This window comes from Hydractinia symbiolongicarpus, chromosome 3, assembly GCF_029227915.1.
Source record: "Hydractinia symbiolongicarpus strain clone_291-10 chromosome 3, HSymV2.1, whole genome shotgun sequence".
Classification (NCBI taxonomy): Eukaryota; Metazoa; Cnidaria; class Hydrozoa; order Anthoathecata; family Hydractiniidae; genus Hydractinia; species Hydractinia symbiolongicarpus.
In genome coordinates, this window is record NC_079877.1 from 21468996 (window position 1) to 21495622 (window position 26627).

The 26627-nt window shown below is 35.7% G+C and overlaps 1 protein-coding gene across 2 annotated transcripts in view; it reads right to left on the reverse strand.

Moving 5' to 3' along the window:
• Nucleotides 1-419: 419 nt before the first annotated feature.
• LOC130636185 (uncharacterized) overlaps nucleotides 420-26627 on the reverse strand; it is a 49335-nt gene continuing 23127 nt past the window's right edge. Inside the window, exons 1-8 of one of the 2 annotated variants that reach the window (XM_057445826.1) lie at nucleotides 24404-24544; nucleotides 23655-23889; nucleotides 20654-20889; nucleotides 19707-20564; nucleotides 19559-19621; nucleotides 19047-19453; nucleotides 18160-18375; nucleotides 420-3287 (exon numbers count right to left, since the gene is read on the reverse strand). In XM_057445826.1, the coding sequence (XP_057301809.1) occupies nucleotides 1650-3287; nucleotides 18160-18375; nucleotides 19047-19453; nucleotides 19559-19621; nucleotides 19707-20564; nucleotides 20654-20889; nucleotides 23655-23683 (3447 nt within the window). In that variant the 5' untranslated portion in view covers nucleotides 23684-23889; nucleotides 24404-24544 and the 3' untranslated portion in view covers nucleotides 420-1649. Of the gene's footprint in view, nucleotides 3288-18159; nucleotides 18376-19046; nucleotides 19454-19558; nucleotides 19622-19706; nucleotides 20565-20653; nucleotides 20890-23654; nucleotides 23890-24403; nucleotides 24746-26627 lie in introns of those variants that run through there. The other variant, XM_057445825.1, reaches the window with a different exon arrangement.

Sequence of the window (26627 nt, forward strand, 5' to 3'; positions counted from 1 at the left end):
TTTCCCAGTACTTAACAGATTTTGCAGTGGAAGAACCTCATTCTACTAATATGGCTTCTTATAATTTAGTTTTTCATGCTTTTCAGGCACCTTTGTAAAATCCCAGGCTTTTCAAGGTTTTCAGTGTCAGTAGTAACCCTGTATAACTGGAACATAGACAATTCGTCGTTAATTAATGCTGTACACATTTAAAGCGAACATTCCGGGTCAAGGTGGGTGTATATTTAAAGTGCGTTAAAATACCATTCGCGTTTATTTCAGGTAATAAAAATCTTGATTGCCGGTGCTCCTTTACTATCAAGACAGAGTTTATAATTCCCCATCGGTTGCCAATATATTTGACGCCATGACGTCAGTATTCCAAATTTAACGCATTATTGATTTTTGATATTTACAGTTAAAAATCTCTTTAAACCTCATTCAAACACTAAAGATAAATATATAATGTCTCAACAAATAAATAAACAAATAAATATCAGGAAAAAATCTATATACATCAAAATAGTAAAATTGAGCTTCTGATTCGTATACTCTTTATTTCTTTTTTTCCGTATGCGAAACAGAAGTGGTTTAAAGAATTTGGAGATACACTCGACTCTCCAATTAGGAGACCCTTCGGTACAATCGCTCTCTGTCTGCTAAGAGGTGCCCACTAAAGAGTCATTTTCCCCGCTCTAATTCGACACGAAACGGCTTTCAAGAAGCCCTATAACTAGGTATCCCACGGTCAATTTAGCTATTTTAGAAGACTAGTCATTAGCCCGTGGAAAAATCCACGGGTTCGCCGTCCTTTTTATACCTAATTGCATTCGTCTCGTTACTTGCGCAGCTAAGCTACTATTTTGCGTGACGGACAGACGTATACGGGTATTATAATATAGATGCTCAGATCGACATAACTCTTAAATTGTATTAAAAAAAACTCTAATAGAATTTGAATCATAAGCCACATGAAAAATAAGTGTTTAAAGTAAAACATTAAAAACAGAGACTTTCCAGTAGCGAAATTCATTTCGTGCAACGGAGAGCTGTCTTCTAATTACAGTGTCCGCTAATCGGTGTCCGCTATTTAGAGCCTTCTATTAGTAGTTGACCGTCGTTTCTGTCCGCTGATTAGGTGTCCGTTAATTAGGGAGTCGACTGTACTAAATATACCTTGTACAAAAGTTACATGATTTTTTATAAGCTTAACGATTATAGGCGTATCCACAATCAGATATGTACCCAGCCTTGGTGAATCCTTCTGGTGTGATTTTTTTTGCGATATTTCTAGACATACCTTCTAATTCGTTATATATAAAAACTTTAGTATAAACATAACGCAAGCATGCTCACGCTTGATTGTGTTTTTTTTTCTGCATAAGCATGTGCCAGCCTGATTTTGTATTTTCTCTTGCTTATAACATAAGCAGAGAAAATGTACTAATTTTCAACTATTTGTAAGTTTCATGTTTCTTAAAACTTTGAATGAATTTTTTTTTTCTAACCTTTAAATTCAGTATAGCTAAATTAGAACGAATCTAAATTTTCTAACTCATTTGAGCTTAATGAATTGTTGTTACAGTCAAACGCTTCTTACTTTCCAACAAAGATCAAATATAACGTAATTAAATAAACTGAATATTTTACGAGGATTTCAAATTCTTGTTTTATTGCATTTCGTCAGAGGAAGGTAGTTCTATGAATTTACTGGACGTAAGAACGACAGCTACATTGCATGACGATACGGAACCCTGTTCTTCTAACCCATAGTGCTCGGACCGCATGTGTCTGTTTAATTTCGGTGTCGAATTAATATGGTCTGATGAAGTTATAATGTTGCGTAGAGGTGAGTGGCTCTTTAAGTCACACTGGATAATACTTCCTTCTTCCTTCCCGGATTCACGAGACTTCACAGGGGAGCTGGTGTTTAGCGCAGTACTCGTGTACTCAAAAGAAGACTCAGGGGATAGAGACTCATCCGGCGAAGAAATGAACCGCTCCGGTGAAAAGTGTGACAAATCTGGCGAACTTGAACGTTCCGACGAAAAACACTTATCATACGACAAATCCATTGAATGATGTAGGTCAGTTTCTACTTCCATATCTGCTGAAGCAAACACAGTCATCGAATTATCCTCAAGATTAATTTCGTTTTCAATACATTTTTCCCTTATGTTTTCTATACCCTCTTTGTGTTGTGTGACAGTGTTACCAAACATGCCAAACAACTCATCTTTAGGAGCAAGCATCCGTTCGCCTCTTAAACCGAAACCCAGCGCTTTTTTTTGAAAATTTGAAGTCTCCTCTTCTAGTGGCGTTTTGTCGTGTTTCGTCGCAGACGACGAAACATTAGTAACACTCGGTATCGACGCTTCCTTGTGATCTGATATCGCAAACTCTAAAGTATTTTTTTTTTGTGGCAACAAATTTCTTCGCAGTGACTTAAAAATAGTTTCCAAAACAGGGCCATGAGTAATTCCTGCTGCTTCCACCGAGCTATCTTCTTCGTTAGTCGAAATTTTTGCATGCCTCTTTCGATAGCTTTTTTTGACATGTTTTGGAGGTGTTGGCGGAGATACTTTACCAAACTTATTATCAGTAAACACATTATCACTAGCATAGGATGAATTTAGATCAGCAGATTTGTCGTCAATACTATCCGGAGAATTCTTGACAATATCAATTTCCGATGTGAACAAGCTACCTCCTTCCTTCTGATTGATCATAGGTTTATCATGGTTTTGCTTTCTGTTTAAGAAAAGCAAAGTGAAATCTCGAACCGTATTCATCTTCTTCAAACTTTCAGCAAACATCGAACGTAAGAGACTGTGTTTTCTTTTTAACAACACTGGTGATGTCACAAAACTAATAAAGAATTCCTTGACAGGTTTTGGGAAGAGCAAATCCTGTACTTTAAAAAACATTGAACTGTCAAAAATGACTGCATTTGTAAAAATATGGGCAAATGTGGATATACCCTTCCAAATATGAGTGAAAATACTGAAGACAGATTTCTCCAAACCCAGGCACAGAATCTTGTTAATGAAAACACAAGCAAAAATAATGGAAAGTAACTTTAGAATGCCCGGATATCGGTAGCTGAATATTACGTGATATTTGCCAGCAGGAAGTGTTACACTCATCAGGTTTGGGGTCACGTGATGCACAGTTACCAACGAATGCCTTCTCGGTCGATTTTTTTGATCATACTTTATAAGAGTGTAGTTCTCATCCACAGGAAAGTAGAAACATCTCCAGAACAGGTGATACGATACCTTCAACAACAAACTTTCTGCCCGTTTATTCTAAAATAAAGATTAAAATGTTATGAAAAAACTAACAGATGTAATAATGATATATATTTAAGAAAATCAATTTCGTTTAGAATAAATAAAACACCAAAATTAAATAAACGCTCCCGTTATTCAAATTTCTAACGTCGATTGAGTAATTCAAACGTTTTTACAACGCAACGGATTCGCAAAACAAATCGCAATTTTGTGATTGAAATTAGTTATTTGATATATCAGAAGGAAAGAAGAACAAGGTGGCACTTTTTCATAATGGGTATGACGTCATAACTGCCACAGACAGCAAAAAATGAAAGTTAACATTTAAAGCTGGATTTCCACTTAGCAGGTTCGGACCGGACCGGATCGGATCGGATCGGATCGGATTTCGGTCCGCGCATGGGCACTATTGACGGATTTGATCCTGTTTTGATCCACACTTTGATCAAAACGGATGTTAAAAAAGTTTAAAAAGTTTCAACTTTTTTCTGATCCGTCGACCGGATCAGGCCGGATCTGTTTTTTCAGATCTTATGTCCATAAGGAATAATTTAGTAGAAATAATGCCTTCTTTCCCTGCTTTGTGGAATACCAGTCTCCGATCTTACAATGATTTAAATAAAAAGGAGGTTTCTTGGAAGGAACTTAGCAGTAAATTGAATATACATAGTAAGTAGCTATTCTAGAATTCTTTTTTATTTAGCTATCCTTTTTACAATAAAGACACCATAGTTACCTTGCTTGTAGCTTCGTATTAAAGTTGTCAAATCACCAATAAAATGTTTTTAATTATACCGTAATGCTTCCAATAAACGCCCCCCTCTATTAAACGCCCCTTCGAATAGATGCCCCTCCTTTTCAGTTATTTTTTAAATAAACGCCCCTCTCGAATAGACGCCCCTCCCTCACACGGGGGGTTTATGCGAGGCGATAGTAATAGTATACTTACTTACTTACTTTTTCCTAAATCTTAGGTTTAAGGAAATTTAGTTTTTCGCTTTTCAAGTTCACTTCCTAAAACATGTGAATATCTTTTATTTTCTGTTGTGAAGATATATATTATAGGTATCCTTAAAAACTGGAGACGAAGTGTAAAAAATTTAATAAATGTCCCCCTCTTTTAAACGCCCCCCTCGAATAGAAGCGCCCCCCCCCAAAAAAAATGTCAAAAAATTTAATAAACGCCCCGGGCGTTTATTTGAAGCATTACGGTAGTTGATGTTTTGAAGAAACAATGGGCCAAATTAGGAATAACTTCAGAAAGACTTTGAGCAAGAGGAAAAAGCTATGCGATCTGGAGCTGGAAATAAAAAAATGCTACCAACTTGTAATTATTTTACGGAATTGTCGTTTTCCGGAAAAGCTTATCAAACAGAACCTGTGAAACGAACATACCCTCAACAAGACTAAATCCCCTGTCTAGCCCCTTAGATATAAATGAAAAATTTGACATGGAGAACCACAATATCAATGATGATCTCCCAGGTATATCACCTATGACTTCACCTTCACATAGCTTTCGTAGCAGTAGTGCTGTTGGCACAGGTTACAATCAATATGCTTCTCCCCCCTCATTAAACAGTCGAAAAAGAAAGCCGCCAAGTGATGAAAGTGCTGATATAATGCTAATAAAGGCTATTAATAGACATTTACTATTGAACTATTGATCCACAGGTTTTACAAGAAAAAAATGAAGACAATGACAACCGACTTTTTTGTTTGAGTTTGGTAGAAACATTAAAGGGCATGGATGCAAAGAAAAATGTAATGGCACAGCTAAAAATTTAGCAAGCTTTATTCGAAGTCAAATTTGAGACATGACACTTATTTTAAAAACTAATACAGTATTATGTGGTGGTATATATACAGATTTTTATGTTCCACATATTTTGTTTTATAAGAAACCAGTTTTTTTGTATTTTCAGTATATACTGAAAGTTTCTTATTGAGTTTCAAATCTTACAGTAGCCAAACAGTCTGATCTACTAAAAAAGGTTAAAAATTCTACTTGCTGTCTTTGTTTTGTTTGTATTTTGATTCAGTACTGCAAATTTCTTAATTATTTTCATGCTTCAGCATCTAGTTTCTTAAAAAGGTTTCTTATAAGAAAATATTTTGTTGCCAATGTACAGCTTCTGCTTCTGTCATAAAATAGTCACAAAAATTATCCCGGACTTCCTTTGCACCAAAAGTATGATTGTTTGTACCAATTCTCCCAATGTCTCTGAATGATTTGTGACAATTTACTTCTTTCTCCAGCTACCTTCTGTCAAAATGCCATCCCTGACGTTGTCAGAAAAACCACGAAGAGAATACATTTTTCGATCATCCATTAAAAAAGTGTGCAAAGCCACAACTGCTTTGGTCGCTTCCACAACGTGTTCAACCTTTCCGATAACTGACCTTCGAAAGATTCGAAATCTCGCAGCACTTATGCCAATACATTCTCTATAACCCTTCTGGCTCTCGATAATCGGTAATTGAATCTAGTTTCCTATCATTAAGCACATTACGCGGATATGGTTTGATTAAATTTGTTTTCAAGGGGAAAAGCCTCGTCACCAACAAAAACAAAAAGAAATTTTGTCATATCGTCCCCATTGAGGAGTCTTGGTTGAGGTAGATTAAGCAAATTTTCGTTTACAGCGTGTCCTATATTCCCATTTGAAAATACTCCTCCATCACTTTGGCGACCACTGTCACCAATGTCAACTAGTAGGAACTTGTAGTCGGCATCACAAACTGCCATCAATACGACACTGTGTGTTTTCTTGTAATTAAAAAAAGAAGAGCCAGTACGCGCTGGAGCCTGCATAACAATATGCTTCCCATCGATTGCCCCTACACAATTGGGGAAATGCCAAAGCTTCTCAAATCTAATAGCTACCTTTTTCCATTCAATATGCGATGTTGGGCATTTTAGATAATCTGCTTCTAACAATTTTGCCCATATAGCATTACAAGTTTCACTGATTATTCTACCAACAGTCTGGTCCTACACGATAACTACTTGCAATAGTAGCTTTGGCATCACCCATTACTAAACATCTTAGTGTGATACAAAGATGCTGGTCTGCAGATATGCTTTCTCGTCTCAGCGATGATTTCCTAATTAAGGGAGCAACGTATGATAAAAGTTTTTCGTATTTATCAAGTAGAATGCGAAAATATTTAAAGAATAACTCGTGGTCAAACAACCGTATATCATGAATAAGCAAATGATATTCTCCTTTTCGTTTACGTTCTTGGAAGATTTTTCGAAACCAAAATCCTTTTTTGTATTTGTTGTTCCTCTTTCTTTGCCGAATTCTTCTTTTAGCAAGCAAAAAGAGTAACAATACTCGTACGTTTGTAGCCGCCATATTTGTTTATGAACTTTTGCCGCTCATAAAATTGATTGAAAATCATTTTGGCGCCAGGACCGGATCGGATTTCGGTTCAGGCCGATCCAGTCCAGTCCGATCCAGCTAAGTGGAAACCCAGCTTAATGATTTAATTTAATAATTGTTTTCTGGTATAAGGTTTACTCTTTGTTCAGGGCACTGAGTTCCGTCTTTTCTCAATAGTTGATTCTAATTCAACAATAGAGTTCTTTTTAAGATTTCGGATTACATCCCAGATCTTAACGATACGCAGCATTTTTTCATTAAATTTACATCTGTCCAGCTTTTACTGATATTTGGTTGGCATGGCTAGCAGTCGATAAAGTTGTATTTTCTAAAGTTTTGTATTTTCTAGAGTTGTATTTAGCCTAAATTTATGCTCTCGTGTTCTTGTATGTTACAGAAACTTGTCTCTTTTTTTTACAAATGACTTTTGTTTGGGTATGAGTGCGTACAACTGCAAAACAAAAATATGAATTGCCAACATACTGAAATTAAACCGGCAACTACCATGCCACATCTGCAATTTTGCCGATGTAAAATATCTTAATCCGGCAAGATATGTCTTCATTGCATTCAAAGTTTTAAATCCTGCACAATGTTATGTTCAATGGTTATTTTGTCTGCTTACTAAATTGAGAACGATTCAATTGGGAGATGTCACAAAATGTGTGAAAACGGAACCAGTCCAAAATTGCTTATAGGATAATTTTTTTCCTGTTTAAAATACCTCAGTAATATTAACAACAAACATGTGAGTACATGTACTAAAGGGGATATAAGCTAAGAGTATCTAGCAAAGTATGAAAACGTACTTCTCGTTCAAAAATATAACTTGGTGAAAATTGAAATAATGACTTAAAATTTAGTATAGCATGTTTTTACACCGATTTGATAGAATTGAGCCAGAAATGTGCACATTATCATGGTTCCTAAATTCCTAATTTTAAACTTTTTCAATGATTTTTGACAGTATATTAATTTTACCAAAGATACATGTGCAAAAAATGATACATGTGCACAAAAGATTAAAATAAGTCAGATAGGGTATAAAAAGAAAGTCATGTGAGTTAAGGCCGAAACAAACGCATCCTACATTTTGATTTAAATGTTGGATGAAATCGAATGTGTTTTACAAGTCATCCAACATTCGAATGTTTTGATTTTGGTCCCAATCATTCTAATTTTCAAGATGACGGACAACGTATGAAAAAAAGGCAGCAAATCTAATTTTAGGTGATTTAAAGGGGCTACGAACCGGTTAAAATGCTCACATTCCGCATATCCCGCGCACATATTAAAAATCCAGCAAACGCGTTTTGCGCAATGAAGAGACCAGCGCACTTTGCTCGCTGGTTCAATATTTTTTTTCGAAAAGTATATTACAAAGAAATATTTCAGCAAGACTCATTCTGGATGAAAACATGACCAAGGCTGGAAAAGATAAAAATTCTAGATATATCTATATGTTTGAGTCTGCAAATTACATACATGCCGGAAAAATAGCCATCTTTGTTTTTCGCCGCCATCAGCTCGACTTTCGTGTAAGTCACTAAAGTGGAAAACCAACAGCCGTTCCGTAGCCCCTTTAATGGTTCCGACGATGAAACAACTCGTCGAGGGGGCTGGATAATAGAAGTGAAAATAAATAATTTAACAACATTATTGCGGTGTTATAATTAAAAGACATCGCCTGGTTTAATAGGATCGGAATCACCTTCACTATCACTCATTATTTTTCACTCCTCGTGTCTTCCTTGCTGTAAGTTAAAATACACCTTTACGATAATTCGGGAAAACAAACACTCCATGGCAGCTTATATTGCGATCGGAGGTGGTAACACTTTTATAAGAGATTATTAGGGAGAAAACACGCTTTATCGTGATAACTTTTCTTGGCGCGTTTTGTTTTTAATGAAAAGTACACAAAGTTGTATCCTATTATGATTAACGTTTCCTGAAAATTTGATAGAAATTAATACAAAGGGTTTAAAAACAGGATAAAACACGCTTTCGTTTCTAAAGGCTGAAATACACTATCATTTTTCAATGATCATTTTCCAATTATCATTGAAAAATGACAGTGTATACAGAAGAAAATGTCATTTTTTACACTCTCATTTCCAATGATCCTTAAAAATGAAAAGTTGAACATGTTCAACTTTTAATTTTTCAATGACATTTTTTTTCTATTGTTTTAAATCGAATCCATTGTTTTCGCACACGTGTTTGTTGCACGCGATGTAGTTTAGGCGTAAATATAAATAAAAACAAAGATTTAAACAAGTAATTCACCCGAGAATGAAGACGCAAGAAGCGACCGAAATTTTTTTTGAGATTTGGAGAAGCCAGCCCAGTTTGTGGGATGTTAAATCCCCGTTTTATAAGAACAGAAACGAGAAGGCAAAAAGTTATGAGATATTCAAAGGCAGACTAGGAATGGAAGGTTTGTGTTATTTCGAATAGTTTGGATGAGAAAAGAAAAACATGTATATTTTTATGATCTGTTTTTCTTTTTAGAGAAATTAGTGAGGAGTAAAATGAATACAATACGAAGTTATTTCAGCGCAGAATTGAAGAAAGTAAACAACAGCAACAAATGTGGAGCAGGACGAGATGATGTTTACGAAAGTTAATGGCCATACTTTCAGTCCTTGCTATTCCTACGTGACTCCATCGTCCCAAGAAAAACAACTTCTTCGATGGTGGGTATAAATTTCAGACAAATTTTTCATGCCATGGAACAGCACCGGTGGAGTTAAAGTACGCACAAAATTTATCCCCGATATCTTTCGCATCATTTCTGTAGTAGTTCAGATAAGATTACTCGCCGTAACCTCTTTCAGAACACCGCCCATTCAATCTCCGATCCCAAGGAACTCTTCAACACATGCCACACAAAATTACCCACCCTTTGTGTCTCCGCCGTTATCGCCTGTTTTACAGAATATGTACCGACACCCAGTGAACATATATCAAAACACTTATTAGAGTCGAGAAAGTTTGTCAGATCTCAACCCAGAAGAGGGCTCACAAAGTGCAGGGTATTAATGTGTGACTGCTAGTTTAGTACGTTTGATAAATTACTGAACGAAATATATATTTACCTTGAGGTATTTTTCTTTTAATCGCATGTAAATAGCTTCGCAAACTTCAGCGATGAGCTGTGACAAAGTACTTTTGTGAACGCGAAATAAATACTGTAATTCGGTGTAATTTATCCCACATGAGAAAAACTTCAAAGTTGCAGCTACTTTGACTTTAGCAGGAATTGGGTCTCGCAAATACGTTGTTTTTTTCTCAATGGCAACTTCTATGAGATTTAGGAGCTCCTCAAAAATATTCGGCGGCATTCTTATAAAAAAAACCTTGCAAGAAAAGACAGCATTGTGAAATCCAATGTAAAACTCAACCAACAACCTGTGTCTTTGATTGCTAATAGATTATTATATACCTTATTCCCGGGAATTAACAGGACACAAAATTAGAATGTCGCAAAGTTACCTTTACCATGATCAAAAGAAAAGCTGCCTGGATTCAACGCCTTTGGAAGAAGGGGTCAGAGAACTCGACAGCCAATTCGCCAGTCTAACACTCAATGGGTCAGGGTGTCATTCATTCTTTGAAAAAAATACAGAGCCAAGTTAGTCCGAAAAATGCTTTGTTTAATGCAGTGAAAATGCTTTTCTTGGGACGACGAGGACAAGACAAAATAAAACGACAGACTTTTCACTTATTCTTAAACACATATGTTATTTGATTTAGTTTTCTGTAACGGTTGTAGTTTTCAAGCTTTTTTTATCCCTGAAGACACACGGTCAATGAAAAAGATATTTGCAGTTTTATTAATTATGTATCCTTTTTTTCTCTCCTGTAAAGGTTAATATAACTAAGAAATCTATTTTCAGAAAATCTTTAGAAGTGGGACATTTTAAGACTTTTTCGAAAAAGTCTCAGCTAACAGAGAGGGAAAGTGAGATACTTGCTAGGTGGGACGAATTTTCACAGTCTCTGGAGTGTCTCACTTAATGGACTGTACTGTATATTAAAGAGCATAAGCATAAGAATAGCGGCTTTTGGTACACCGATCAATATTCCAATCCAATCTCTTATATTAACTAGTAGATAAGCCTGTGGAAAATCCACTTACGCAGAAGAAAAGAATCGTCATTAAAATTTAATGACATCAGCAATGACCCGTTTATATCCAAAAAAATTTTCAGAAATTTTATAACATGTTGCCTCTATTGTATAGAGCTGGAAGTGCTGATTAAGATAATGTATCGCATCATGTGCTTTTGACAAACAGTTAGATATTGGGTTAAAAAGTCGTTTGACGATGTTATCAACCCGTCCATTTCCTGGTTTAGGAAACCTACTAAATCTGGTCCCAGGTTGTATCTAATTACACGGGCAGTGAAAAATGACTGACGTCACTACCCCGTTTCCAAATTATTTGGCCTCAAAATTTTAAGACCATTGTAATGGCTTTATTAATTTAAATTTAAGCTTGATGTTAAATTATTGTTATTAACGTCGTGCCGTAACATCAGAAAATTTAACATTTGAGTCATAACTTTTCAGCTACATCATGCGTATTGAAAATAACATTTACTTACAGAAAAAAGGATTTCAAATCCCTAAACAACAACAGCAACAACAAAAGTCAAAATATGTTCGCGTTGAGATTGAAACTCATTATTGTTTAGATATGATAAATAGGAATGGTTTAATGCCCCACGAATACGTGCACTACTATTTCCTTGCAAAGAACTGACAGCTTTGGAAGCGAAAAGAAAAATTGTTGCAAGGTGGTGCGGAAAATGATTGACTATTACTTGCATCCATTTCTCATACAATCTGCCATTTGCGACATTGCAACGAATTAATGCTGCGAATACAGTATTTGATTCCTTTATTGATTCACATAGCTGACATCGAAAAAGGGCGTCTTTAGATTCTTTGAGAAGCAAATTGTCTCTTTCTTTTACATATAATTATTTGTTCTAGGTGTTTTTTGTATATTCTTATTATCCATCCCTTGATTTTACTACTGGTACTACTGCAATGACGATTACCATTTGTACATTGTTTACAACCGTCTTTGTTACCTACTTCTCTGATGGCTGAAATACTTTCATTGACACCGGTAATTTCAGAAGACTCGTGATCAAATGGTACAGGTTTGGTAGAAGCAGTTCCTCCCCAAGTTCAAAAAACTCAAAAACTTTCCACTATTATAATGTCCCTTGGGAGCATAAGTGGTAGTGAGTAGTGGGTTCTTTTGTGTTTTCTAAACATCTAAAGCAACATCTGGATCAAAATATAGAGACAGAGAGCAATATAACTGTCGCCGATTATTTTTCTCGCTTTTCGTATCGCTGCGATTTCTCTGCGTTTAAGGCAAATTCTATAGAATCCTTGAAATCTTTTAACACATCGATTAAATCTGTACCAATTGTATTTGTCCATTTGGAGTTAAAAGATACTAGAGCAGGAGGCGCTCTCCCTCATCTGCAATTCTTATTTTTATTGGAGCATGCGTATTTTCGCACTTCAATTCTTGTCCGTTCGAGCCAGCCTGGTTGAAACGTAATTACATTAACTTCGAAAACGTTCGGACCAAAAAATGTCGGACATTATCGCAACTATTTTTCGGACATACTTAATGCTTCAACAAAATTAATTTAATGGTTAAACCAAACAAAACAGCAATATTTATCAATAATCTACCCGTATCAATAATCTACCCGTATCAATAATCTACCCGTACCAATAATCTACCCGTATCACACCTCTAAAATAAAGTATCTAATAATAATACAAGGTACATAGTATAAATGTGAAAATGAGCAATTGTTTCCAATAAGATGATACACGATCCAATTAATCGAATTCGATTTGTCGAAATTATATTGAGCATTAAAATAAAATCGAAACTTCACAGGTGATACACAAAGACAGATTTTTGATATTTTCCTTTTGATAAAATGTCTTCAGAGAGCGAAGACGGAGTTGAACTCGCTGCTGTTGCAGTTATTATTTCAGCAAATTCAAGAAAACGTCGGAAACGTCATATGGGGATAAAAAAAATGAGAAAAAGGCGTGTCAAACAGTCGCTACTTTTGCACACACTAAGGCCAGGCAGACATCGTTGAAAAATTTCTAGTCGCATTTTCTAGCACGCCCACACACCTAAATAATCCACTTTTTCTTTTACACTTTAATAATCTATACAAATGTATTATATCTATACCTTTTTAATTTATTTATTTTTTTCGTTTTTATCATGTTATGGTGTTTTTATCATGTTATGGTGTAATATTCCTTCATCATAATTTTTGCAGGTAAAAGCAAAGATCTTTGATCACCACTATCACACCAATCACCACTATTCACTTCATGATGTTAATCATGAAGTGAATAGTGGTGATTTGGGAGAAACGACCCCTGGAGCATAGTATCCAAGAGGATACTATGACTATGAAACTTGCTTTAAACGACAACGGTTTGAAGCTTTATCTGATGAAAGGATGAATGAATACGAACTGCCCATTGAACTAGGAGAGTATGCTAACAAATACATGCAGCGTTTCGTCCTAGACAAGGAATTGAAAGACAGTGTGCTGGAAGAAAATCCAGTTCCTAAAAATATCACCAAACCAAAAAAATTGGATATATTCTGCAAAGAATTGTTAGAAGAAAGCAGAAAACGTATTGAATTGAATTTAGATTGGGGATTGGAACAAATCCAACAAAAAATGTGCAATGTTATGGGCTTTGAGCCGTACTTGGTATGCGATTAAAGCATCACTTGGTCCATCCAGGGAAAACCCTGGGGAGATTTCCTGGAAGGATCTATCTCAATCAGTTGAGAAAACTGAACTGTTATTGGGACAAACCTTTAATACTGTTTCATATCACCGAAGATTAAATATGTTGCCGGCTATCATGTCAGACAAAAAGAAAGCGAAAGTCACGTTAAAAGACGAGTCGAAACTTTTGAAAATTCCAACAGAAGATAACCTTTTTGGGTAAAAATTTCAGGAGCACGTAATCGATACTGCAAAGACACAGAAGAAATCAAAAGAAGTTTATGGTTTGGCAAAAAAGTTCTCATCATCGACTTAACAATAAACAATTTCAAACGGCCTTTTCAAGGGAAGCCCTCATTGGAAAAGAAACAATGGGGGCGTTTTAAGCCAGACCCACGCAACAACCAACAACAAACCAGTAACTTTAAGCAGGCAAGTTTTTCAAGACTTGGAGGTAAGAAATCAAAATTTAAGCAAAACCTTCACCAGGAGAGCAGTTAACCTGAAATTTTCAGTAATAATTCCTTTAAAGAAATCTGCAACACGTTCATCCCTCAGTGAGGCATTTGTTTACCGAAAACAAAACACTGAGTGTCGAAAATACCAATTACCCATTGACGGACTAAAATGTTTTGTAGAAAACTGGAAATTACTAAGAAAAGACATAGAAATTTTGGAGTATGTTTCAGGATTGCAGATTCCTTTCATGGAAAAACCAACGCAACAAAAAATACCTCAGAATTTCCGAATGAATCAGAAGGAAGTTGCTCTAGTGACCGAAGAGGTGGAGAGCATGCTGGTGAAGGGAGCCATTCAGCCTAATGTCATGTAAAAGGGGAGTTTCTGAACAATGTATTCCTAGTTCCCAATAGGGATGGGGGAAACAGACCTGTGATAAATTTGAAACATCTTCAAGTTTGTACCTTACCATCATTTCAAAATGGAGGGACTTTATCTGATACAGGAAATGATACAGGAAGGGGATTATATGTGCAAAATAGACCTGAAAGATGCTTATGTTTCGGACTGGGGCCCGCTCCACGGATATTCACCAAATTGGTGAAAATTCCAATCTTAATTTTACGAAAAATCAACGTTCGAGTAATCATCTATTTGGACGACATGTTGCTTTTAAGCCAGTCGAAGGAAAAATTGTTTTAAGCAAGAGATACTCTCATTTTTCTTCCACAAAATTAGGGATTTGTCATCAATTTGTCCAAGTCCATTCTGGAGCCAGTTAAAACAATAAGTTTCCTAGGTGTGGAGATAGATTCAGTGAACATGAGCATGAACTTGTCCCTCTAAAATTCTGAAGAGAATAGAGGAGAAATGCAAAAAGGGACTGACAAAGCTCTCAATTACTGTGTGGGAACTGAGCAGTCTGGTGGGAAAACTATCTTCAACCTCCCCAGCGGTCATTCCAGCAAACCTACAGATAAGATAATGCAAAAGTGCTTGATAAAAGCTTTGCAATTAAACAAAAGTTACCAGCCAGTTGTTCATTTAGACCCACAAGCTCTATGGGAAATCCGGTGGTGGCTAAACAACTTGGCACTGAACGAGGGAAGATCATTATTAAAATCCCTCCAGGAGGTATTAATTCAAATAGATGCATTCAAACAAGGTTGGGGAGCAGTTTGTCAGGGAAGGAATATAGGGGGGGGGGCATTGGTCTCTGCAAGAATCCAACCTTCACATTAACATCTTAGAATTAAAAGCAGTCTATCTAGCTACACTAACTTTCCACAAAATGATTCCCCTAAAACATATTCACTGTTAAATAGACAATATGACAGCGCTAGCTTATATAATGAAAACAGGGGCACCAAGGACCCTTGCTTGTTTCAGTTATCGAAACACCTGTGCAGTTTTCTATTACCTAAGGAGATCACAATTACAGCAGAACATCTACCAGGGAAGCTGAATGTAAAGGCGGACTGGATGTCCAGAAACTTTGTGGACTCGAGCGAATGGGTTCTAGATCCTAGAATATTTTATGCAAAAGGTGGGGCACACCATACATAGACCTATTTGCGTCAAGACTTTTTCATCAGGTGCCGAGTTACATGTCTTGGAAACCAGACCCAGGTTGCTTAGCGATGGATGCATTGCAACAACCATGGGGAAACCATTACCTGTATGCCTTTCCTCCGTTTTCCTTAATAGGGAGAGTGTTAGCCAAGGTCCCAAGGGAAAAAGTGTGTATGATTTTGATAACTCCTGCTTGCCAAACACAGACGTGGTATGATCCTCTCCTAGAAATACTAGTGACCAAGCCTTTACTCCTGCCGCAAAACCTGTCACTTCTAACAAACCCTCAAGGAAAGAGCCATCAACTTCTGGAAAACCAAACTTCGAGGCTGGTGGCTTGGATAATTTCAGGAAAATTTTGAAAGGTGAGGGAATATCAGGAAAAGCTGCAGAGCTTATCACAAGTGCCAGAACAGAGAGCACACTCTCTAATTACGAATCGTCCTGGAGTAAGTGGGCTAGCTGGTGTGGTCAACAACAAGTTGATCCCGTTAAATGTTCTTTGGTTTATATTTTAAATTTTTTAGCTGAAATGGAACAAGGGTTCAGTGTAGCACTATTAATAGATAGAGATCAGCTATCTCTGCGTTTCATGCCCCTTTTGATAGTTTAGATGTAGGCAAACATTCGAGGGTGTGTAAGTTAACCACGGGTGTGACAAATAAGAGATCTCAACAACCCAGATTCGTGTTCGTGTGGGATGCTCAACAGGTCTTATCTTATTTAGAAAATTTGTCGGAAAATGAACATCGCCTGTTAGTTTTAAAAACTGTCATGTTGTTTCCATTATGTTCAGATCCCAGGGGATCAGAACTGAAACTATTAGATATCCGCTACATGGTTAAACACAAACTTCGTATATTTTCGAACTTTCTGAGAGTACAAAAACTCGGAAAATAGGAAGTCCCCGACCAAAAATTGAGTATCATGAGTTTTTTAGAGAACAGAAAATTGTGCATTGTTTCTTGCTTGAACCAATACATTGTAAGATTCCAGGGTTGGCGTTGTAACCAGCAACGTCAATTGCTACTAAGTGCAGTAAGACCTTATCGTAAAGTAGTTCGTAGTACTATTGCAGGTTGGATCAAGACTGTACTTAAAAACGCAGGGTTAGACATCAAACTTTTCACGGCACACTTCTGTCGATCAGCATCTTCATCTAAGGCAAAGCCAATGGGTTTGTCCCTGGAAAGTGTACTTCATCGGGGACAATGGTCTTCAACCTGGCAAAAACAATATCATAGGCCTATTTTGAATAAGGCTAAAATATACCAGGACAAAGTGTTTGAAAATAAACTTTGAACTGAGGCAGAGCGGCACTCAGGGTGCCATTATGAGGCAGAATGGGCTTGATTATCCAATATTAAATCGTATGAAATAAAATTCCCCGATTATGTAGAGGCGTAGCGCCGCAATGTAATTGAGATTTTATGAATATAAAATTGAAATAAGATCTAATATTGGTTAATTGGGGAATTGTAACACAAAATATGCTGTATTCTCGGAACCACGTGTTGTTTTGAGTAAAAAAGCAAAGTTTTTTAGAGCCGAATAAGAGCTTCGCAATCATACGTTTTTCAACAAACAAAGATTTTACTTAAAATTTTTTACATAATTTTTATGAAAATATTTCACCACTCTAGAAATAATTTATTTGGCTTTCAGAATATATATATTTGTTAGGGTTAATATAGCGAGCAGATGGGATATTTTAAATATACTGAGTATGTGTCTCAGGGGGTGGTTACCGTGTCCTTAACATATTTGGCCCAACATATTTTGACCAAGATTGTAGTTTCTCCAAAATTAGTTCTTTTCTAAGTTTCGAATTAATTCTTTCGCATGCTTTTTTCTTCTCGTCCTTATTCTTGTATTTTTCGGTTTTGACGTTTCAGAGCGCTTTTTCCAACATACATTCACTGCTAAAATCTCTTGAAAACATTTTTTGAAGACCTGATTTTTCTGAACGCACATTTGATGTACATCATTTTACTGGTTAAAAACCTTTCGATTTATTGAAAAAGCAGACTCTTTAAAAATATAATTGGACAATTCACGATTTTTACATGATACACGATCCAATTTATCGAATTCGAAAAATTGAATCGTGTATCGCCGCCTTTATTGAATATTTTGATTATGAGCTGCTGAGAATTTTTCAAATTATCTTAAAACCAACAATCCAATAATCCATTAAGTATAAAAGGGTTTCATCACAAATAAGGCTGGTAACGACAATATACAGATTAAAAAAAACACCATTAAGCAAATGTGGGCAATTAAAAAGTTCGAACATAAAAAAAATCGAACACATAAAAATTCGAACAATTAAATTTTGAAGTTGATGTATATGAAGAAAACATGTGCTGAGCCATATTGACAAACGGGCTGGCTCGATTGTGCAAATTATCGAGTTAAAGAAGGTGATCTAGCCCGCATACAAAGCCAGCTGGCCTAACAGGTACTATACAATCATCCACACAAAGAAATTCTGGATCATGCGACAACACTTTCTAAGCATCTCTCAAAAAATCAATTTACGGAAATTCCGTTACTGGCTTTTGTCAGCAAGACTTATCGTCATTCCAATATCGCATATCGTGCTTCTGAATTTTAAACTTAAACTTAAACAAAAACCTGGTCAGTGTTCTTGCTTACCTCGACATGTTTGTGTTGGATGTTGACAAGAGCATGGTACTCTGTAGCGTATCTTCTTTCTTCAACAACTTCAGAAGCAATTGGCTCATTTGAGTAGAGGTCATGCAAATAACGCATGGCTTTCTCCGAATTTATGTTTCGATCACATAGCTTCCAAGTAACAAGCGGGACATCGCTTGTTGGTCTTTCTTGGTGGTAGTATGGAAAACCAACGACCTGTATGTCAAATTAAAATGATATAGTAAAAAAATTATTTAAAACAAAAACCTTAATTTGAGCATAATTAAATTTTTATTTCAAAGGTATCGATTCGACTTTCTCTTTTCAAAAACGTAAAGTTATGAAAAACGTTTTTTAAAAGCGTTCTGACATTTCTCCTTAAAAAAATATAAGGCTAAAATTTATAAGTTATCACCCCATACCTTTAACACCCTCCTGCGAATGGATAGTACCCTCTCCCATCGCAAATAGAGAATACCATTTTCTTGACTTAAAATTAAAGAAAATGGGGAATTAGGTGTATATTAATGTCTGAGCTATACGGTAACGTAAGTTAAGCATATTTATATAATCTTGTTTGTTATGGGATGGTGACATTGAATAGTTATTGTTGCAAAAAATGCCATCCTTAAAAAACCGCCCTCCGAATAAACATCCAGGTAAAAAAAAAAGGAAAAATTGGCCCAGTAGTTAGAGCCAGATTTATTACAAAAATTCATTAATGTAACGACATTCACAATTTTGTTTCCTACACTAAAACGAGCTATTTTATAGTTTTTTAAAAATGTTATTGTTCAAGACGTGTTCCACTTTTAGTAAAATATATTTTGCTAATTGTTGGAGCACAAAAACGAAATTTTGTTAACACAACCTAAAAAAGCACGAACCTGTACATTAACCATGCCGTTTTCTCGAACGTGATCTAATCGACTCGGATTCAAATAGAAAAGAACATTCTGCGAATACAAGTCCAATATTTCAACAATTGTTTCACGAATGTTATTTAGGTCTCCGTCGATGAAACCAGGAAGGTGTACAAAATTAAAATAACTATAAGGATTTTTCTCTGGGTCAATTTTATAGAGCTGAATGCCGTTGACCGTCTGAATATGCTGAAGATTAGGTATGTTCAGGGATATGCGATTGAAAAACACAGCAGAGATAACAATGTAACGCACATTGTAAAGTTCCAACAAGGTAGCAGACTTCTCAAGAGAACTGTCTTCTGCAGCTATTTTTGTGAGATAAAATGTTGAAAAGATGCTACCCTGAGCCAATGACTGCTTGGGTAATCCTATAAAAGTGATAATGACTAACAACAAAAAAATTTAAAGCTAGCATAGAGATTTTCGTCAGCGAAGACGCAGTTTAGCGAAAAAACATTCAGTCACTATCTCACCTGGTTTACTGGTTAAATGTGGAATACTTTCTAGATGCCAAGCTCCATCAGCTCCATTAGTTCCTAGTAAAAGCATTTAGTATCAAGTAAACACAATGTAAAAATAAAATTGATCAGTTTAATGAACAAAGAAAAAATCAACCATTACCCAACTGATCATACACTAACACCCTTCCATCAGTACAATTTTGATTCATCCAACTCAACATGTTCTGAATATTTGTACTTATTTCTACCAACGAGACTCGATCCCTAAGTCTTTGTCCACCGGTTTTCATCATGGCTAGCGAAAAGAGTGCAAGAATAAATATTCTTGTCATTTTTCTCAACTGATCATCCTCCACCAACCATAACAATGTGTTAATTACAGACCCTGTTGACATGGCAGCAAGAAGCAAGCCACAAAAATGCAGGCCAAGTATACAACCATCTCTCTTAAAATCTGAAGGTATCATCCAATTGATTGCTTTTACAGGAACATCGCTCAGATATAGAAAAGATGAAAATAACGTAATTAACAGCAACCACGTAGAAAATATTTGATTATGATTTAAATATGTCATGCTTGAGTTTCTTATGTCATATAGTCGCTTCGTAATAACACAACCACCAAGAGCTGTTGCCATGGTAAACCACATAGCTTGGCGCTTATTATCAAACAAGTGACCATTCGTGTAAATATCAAGTAAGCAGGCAACAGACACGCGTTCTGGCTTGGTGTCTGGCTGTTCTCCATAATCAGGATAAGATAAAATATGCGGTATAATCCAACCAGATAAATATACAAAGACACCAAGATGAAGACTTGTAAATTCCTTTAACGAATTTTTTGCATACTTTTTGCGGAACTTTTTAGTCATCAAGTACACAAGCACGGTGCAAAAAGCTAGCATTGAACAGTAAAGGCCTAATGTTTTGTGACACAGGTAGGTGAGGCAAAGTAAATATACAGGTGATGAAGACCCATCGGTACCAATACGCAAACCGCTAACATATATTCTGGAAGCTAAAAAAAATACAGACATTAATGTGAAATCTCACTAGTTATATTTTTGAGCTAACTAAGTCTTCTACGTTCGAAAAGAACAAAATTACCAGTTAGAGGTAGTAATACCATGCCAAACAGCTGTGGATAAAGTCCATGCAGGAAATAAGCATCTAATTCAAGTCCAGTATGTTTAACACTGTCAATGCAGAGTGAAAACATCGCTAGTGCTATGCCTTCCACTCGTGACAACATGAATATACGTGCTCCTCTATACCATGTTATTGGAATCATTGCCGTAAGCAAAAGAATGAGCCAACGGAAGACACAAAGATTTGTTACATAACTAAAATGAATAGAAAATTTAGGTAAAAAGTTATGGCTAAAGTTATGGTAAACCCAGTATTGAGGGCAATCAGAATTTACAAAACTACCTTAATAAGAGTAGAAATTTTGCGATCCGCAAAAAGGTTGGTCAAAATTTGCATTCAAGATAATTTAAAATATTCGATCATTCGCTAAATTAAATCTACACGAAATTTAAAACAAAGTTCACCAATTCCTTTATAAATAAAAACGATATTGCTCTGGTTGATTTTAAGCACAATACTTTTTGACAGAATATTCGAAAATACACAAGCACGGTATATTATGCATTACGCATGCATGTCTTGATTTTTAAGAAAACTAATACTATTCTCTATTAATCGCTTTATTAAATCTACGCCAAACTATATCAAGGTAAATTTAAAAAAAAAGGAAAGGGAAATGTAAAAATTTTATCGTACGTTTTATATCATTTGCTATTACCCTTGTAAAAGTCAAAACCGAATGGTATAGGCAAATGTTATTTTTGGAATCTCTAAAATAAAGCATCTTCTTTCTTCTTGTTGTATCTTTGTTGTTCTCCTAAGCGTACCTCATTCACAAGCTAGACATAAAATACATAGCTTTCTTACCTTTTGCACAGAAAAAAGACTATTTTACGCTAATGGCTTTATTCAAACTAGCGAACGTTGATATTACATTGCTTGAATAGATATAAAAGTAATTAAAAGTGACAATGTTGTTGGTTGAGGTTAATATTGTTGTGTTGAATTATTTATTGTGGTTGTGTTGTTTAAATTTTTGGAGTTACGTTGAGTTGAAATTTACATCACTGAAGATATTGTTGTATTAATCAATATCGTGTGGGACATTGAATCCAAACAATTGCTAGTAGAGAAATAACGGCTGCTGGTAACGATTATAGAGCCCAACTATTGCTAACTGAAAACATATCTTTTGAGGACTGGAGAGAGATACTCTGAACCCTGATACCGATGTTAAAAAATTGCGCGAAACTCCAGATGGACTATTTTAAAAGGATAACCTGCAGTTAGGTTTTACTACCTACGACAACTTGGAACGCTTCCGATAGTGACAGTATGTCCATGAAAAATTATATTATTGAATTCGAACATTAACATTCTAAACCTAAGCAGTACGGACTCGAACCACCTGACAGAACTTTAGCTTACATACTGTTAATAAATGCATCCTTGCTTGAGCAATATGAAAAGTTAGTTAAAGCAACAATAAAAATAGTCAGCATACCATAAAGCTCATTAGACATAACGAAGGATTGGCGAGGGAGTGCGAGCAATGGGAGATTTAGTGGTGATTAAGAGAGATTTTCGACCAAAAAAATACCATGGATGAAGATGGCGAGGTTGGTCAATGCTCAATACGTGGTATATCTTATTGGCGAAGAAAATGTCCCAATTCCAAAGGAAAGAGGCAGAAGTGACATTACCCACAGCTGTTTTAGACTCTGGATGTTCGTAAACTGTATGTGGTGAAAGTTGGTTAGAGGAATATTTACATACTTTGAATAGTGTTGAAAGAGTGACTGTTTCAGAAAAAGAAAGCTCTGCGATATGCAAGTTCGAAGATTGGAGAGAAATGAGATTTGTTAAACAGGTAGTGTTACTTGCCAGAATTAGTGTGAAAATTCAATATAGTTACTGATATAGTGAAAGGAGATTTACCGTTGCTCTTCAGCAAAGATGCGATGAAGAAAGAATATGCGAAAATTGACTTTTATAAGATACAATCGAAGACAAATGAAGCAGAAGGTATTCTTAACATCATCTGGACAGTAAAGTGACTACCTCAAACCTCTGACGTCTCATCACCACCCAGCAAAATGCAAACACCACCCCAAAGCAATACGGACCCACATGTGACGACTACTTTGTATACTCAAAAAAAAGTGGTCGTCTTAGGCAAGTGGTCATCTTAAAAGCACTTCTGTAAGACGGCCAGCCTTTGACGTGGCTGTTTCAGACAGGTTCTTTTTTATTCTTCACCACAACTTGTTGAATGCAAAAAAACTATTTCAAATTATGCAAGCGCTGTGATTTTTTTTTTCTTATTTAAAATCTTTTAGGGTTAAAAATGGTTTATTCTGAACATGGAAAACTACTTCCTTTTTTTGTCAGTTTACCCAAAAGTAACATACATTAACTCGAACCGTTTTAACTTATTGAGGGCATACTTATTAACGAATTAATGGAATAGTATAAAAAAGGATAAGAAAGCAGCGAGAAGAATAGGTTAGGAGGTCAAATGAAAAGAAAACTTGATTAGAAATCAACCCTCAATCTCTGCGCCACTCCAAAGTTATTTTTAAAAGCATAATTTTTCATTCTTTCATTCTTTCAATTGATGTCTGTGCAACAACAAACTGAGTTTATATATAACATATTTATTTCATTAGAGAAAATAATAAAGTCTGGGCGTGACTAACCTAATCCAAAAATCAATTGGATTTTCGGGCAAAGTTCAAATTGCAATTTTTTATGTGAATTACGTAAAAAACGAAAAACGTATTCAGACAAATATAATATTTATAGAAAAGCATCATGGATGTACATAAAACTGTCTTGTTTACCCAATTCATCTTGTCTCATATCCCCAAACCACCCTGACTTGACTGAGGATATATAAATAGGGGGGGGGGTCAGTCTCATTTACTTTCTCATCTGTGGCTGCAATTGCTTAACAGTTTTCCCACCCACCCTACCCCACGTCAGTTAATTAGCTTTTTTTTCTCTTTATACGGCATACCTGCATCGCTGTTGATACAACGTGCTCATCGAGGCAACATACCATCGTCATGCGTTAACAGCTGTCCAATTGCTTTAGGTCTCCTTGAATTGGCCCAATTTGACTTAAAAGAACCAAGGGTTTTTAGTCCAGCGGTGGAAACAATTGCCAACCTTGCTCACAATCGTGCTGAATTGTTAACGTATATTTGTGGAGTTGCTGGGCTGCTACAAGGTGAAGAGATGCGCTTGTACCCCTGGAAGAATATGGCGAATACGGTACAGATGCGAGCATACGCAAAACAAGTACTCACATGAGTAAGACATATGAATGAGAAAATAACAGGAGTCGGATGCTTCATGCTCCGACACGTGTAACAATTCATGTGACATGTGTAACAAATGCAGCACCACGAAGTGTAAGATAAAAAAAAAGTTAAAGCTCAAAAAAGGGTTCTTGTGAGTTAAAATAGAAAAAAATCATAGAAAATGAATTCCATATATGATTAAGAGGCTCAGTTAAGATGGAGAACACTACAAGAGAAGAGCTCCGGATGTAGTGTAGGAGTGAATTTATACAGGGTGCATTCACTTGTTAGTTTGACAGTTTTTCTATAGCCTAGCATCAAATTATCCTAAGTTTATCTTATTTATAAAAATCGAAATAAATTTTCTCACTCTTGAGTTCGTGTTTTTGGGAATAACATCAATAAATATTTGTGAGAACCACAAACATAGTAACATTACTAAGGCAAAAAACATTGTACATACCTTTCTGACAATAGCATTATTACAGCTGTTGCAAAACATGGTAAAGGTTCATTGGAGATAAACATAGGATATCCTAGTGCAGTGTCACTGAACCAGAAATTCAAAGTTCCATTTCTTAGCAGCTCCTTCATTTGAATTGCTTCATTTAAATGAGTGTATAAATGTATTCCATCTATGTATGCTGTTTTACTTGACAAAACGTTAGGTAGCTTCAAATAAATATGCACAGGAAAGTAGAAAAATAGGATAACTAATACCAATACTGAAAACCATTTAGGGATGTCCCTGCGTATAAGATTTTTGTTTGGCATTATTACTTTCACTTGATCATCCAATGAATATCTATAAGGAAAAAATACAAAAACTTGATCCAACACATAATAGCATATTGTAACGAAGTTATCTCTCTTTCATCAAGGAAATCACAACAATGCAGTGCAGACCATGTTTAAAAACAAATTTTCTACTACCACACCCCACAGATTCAGGAATTTCAAAAATTGTGCACATTTTTAAGTCATCATATGTTGCTAGCGCAACATTAATATTGGAAGGATAATAGACAGCTAGCGTTTTGTTGCACCTAAAAAAGGTAGTGCAGCACAGGAAGGATCCTGATCAGCATTTCCTGTGTTAGGCATATTAGAGTTATATATTGATAATTGTTATTCATAGCTAGCCATCTACATTAGTCCTTTACAAAATGCGATAGCAGCAATTCTGGTACTGTTTGTTACTTTTGTGTGTAACATTGTCTCAGCAAATAGCAGAGCTGCACAGAAAAGCAGTTTCGTGATGCAATCTTTTTTTTTAACTTTAGCTATATCTCTTTCCACACCTCAGCATGTCATTTATTTTTCTTAATAGGCCCTGTAAGAGAAAGAGGTTGGAAATAAATAAAAAAATGTCGCACTTTAAAAAATTCTTTTACAAAGGTCGAAACTGAATTCCAAAATAAGTCAAAACCAGTCATCCACAAATAATTTCTTCTGCGAAATATCTTGTATTTACAACAATTTTTACCACAAATTCATTTCTTTGCACTTTGAATTAGAGCCTGATTATATAAGGCAAGTTGGCTCGGTGTTGGCTTGCCACATGCTCAGCATGATAAAATTAACAGCTCGGCATAATGGCAGATCACTACTAAAAAACATTTGACATTATATGAGGTGAGCCAACCTGCCTAGGCAAGCTGGCTTGTTTTTCAACCCAGGACGGGTTGGTTAGGGGGGTTGACTCGGTTCATATAATATCACTTTGCTAAGTCAAAGTCGGGTTAAAAAATAAGAGCAAGCACATTGCGATGCAAAACAGAAGAAAAGACAATAATGGCGAGCGAAGCAGCTAACAAGAAGTTTAAATGGACTTTCTTTAGAGCTTGTGGAGCAGATTACATGGATTTCCCTGTTGGTGTTACAAACGTTTTAAGAGTTTTCCTTTGTTAAAAAATATGTTAATGTGTTCTGTATTAGGCGATTTCTCTGAAGCAATGACAAATACAGAACACCTTGGATTTGGAATAACAAACTATTGGTGACCAAAATACTTAATGATGATTTTGATTTAATTTCGCTTGTTTGTTTACATCTTGCATCCACCATTTTTAAAATACAATTCGCCCCTTTTTTTTCAACCCGGCAGCAGTGTAGGACTTGACCAGGATTGACTTTTCCCATATAATATGTAATTTTTTAAAACCAATAACGAGGCAACTCGCCTCACATAATCAGGCTCTTATTGTAGACCCTAAACCATTGAGTTCTTTGTTGCTCATTATTTTAATAATAATTTTTTTTATAAAAGCTATGTTAAGCAAAATAGTGATGTTGCCACTAACAAAATTACTAAATCTTCAGCAACTTCTTAAATTAATTCCACAAATTTTGGAAAATAAAGCCACCTACAAAAATATATTCCACAAATGCACCAGGTTAAGCAAAAAATTTGTACCTGTAAGGTAAAGTTAATACAAGGTCAACAAGCACAGTACAAACAAAGTTCTTTTAGTCCAACTAAGTAAGAATAAAATCTGAGAAATAATACTGCAGTTTTCAAAGCATTCATAATCCAGACTGTTAGTGATTAGAGGAGTTTTGCTCAGGAATAATGGGCATGGGCATTGACAGTGTAGCAAAAGAATTAAAGTTATTTAAATGTTAAATAAATTGCTTCTAAAATGATTATATGCATGCAGCTTATTATTTTATGTAAGACTGGATAA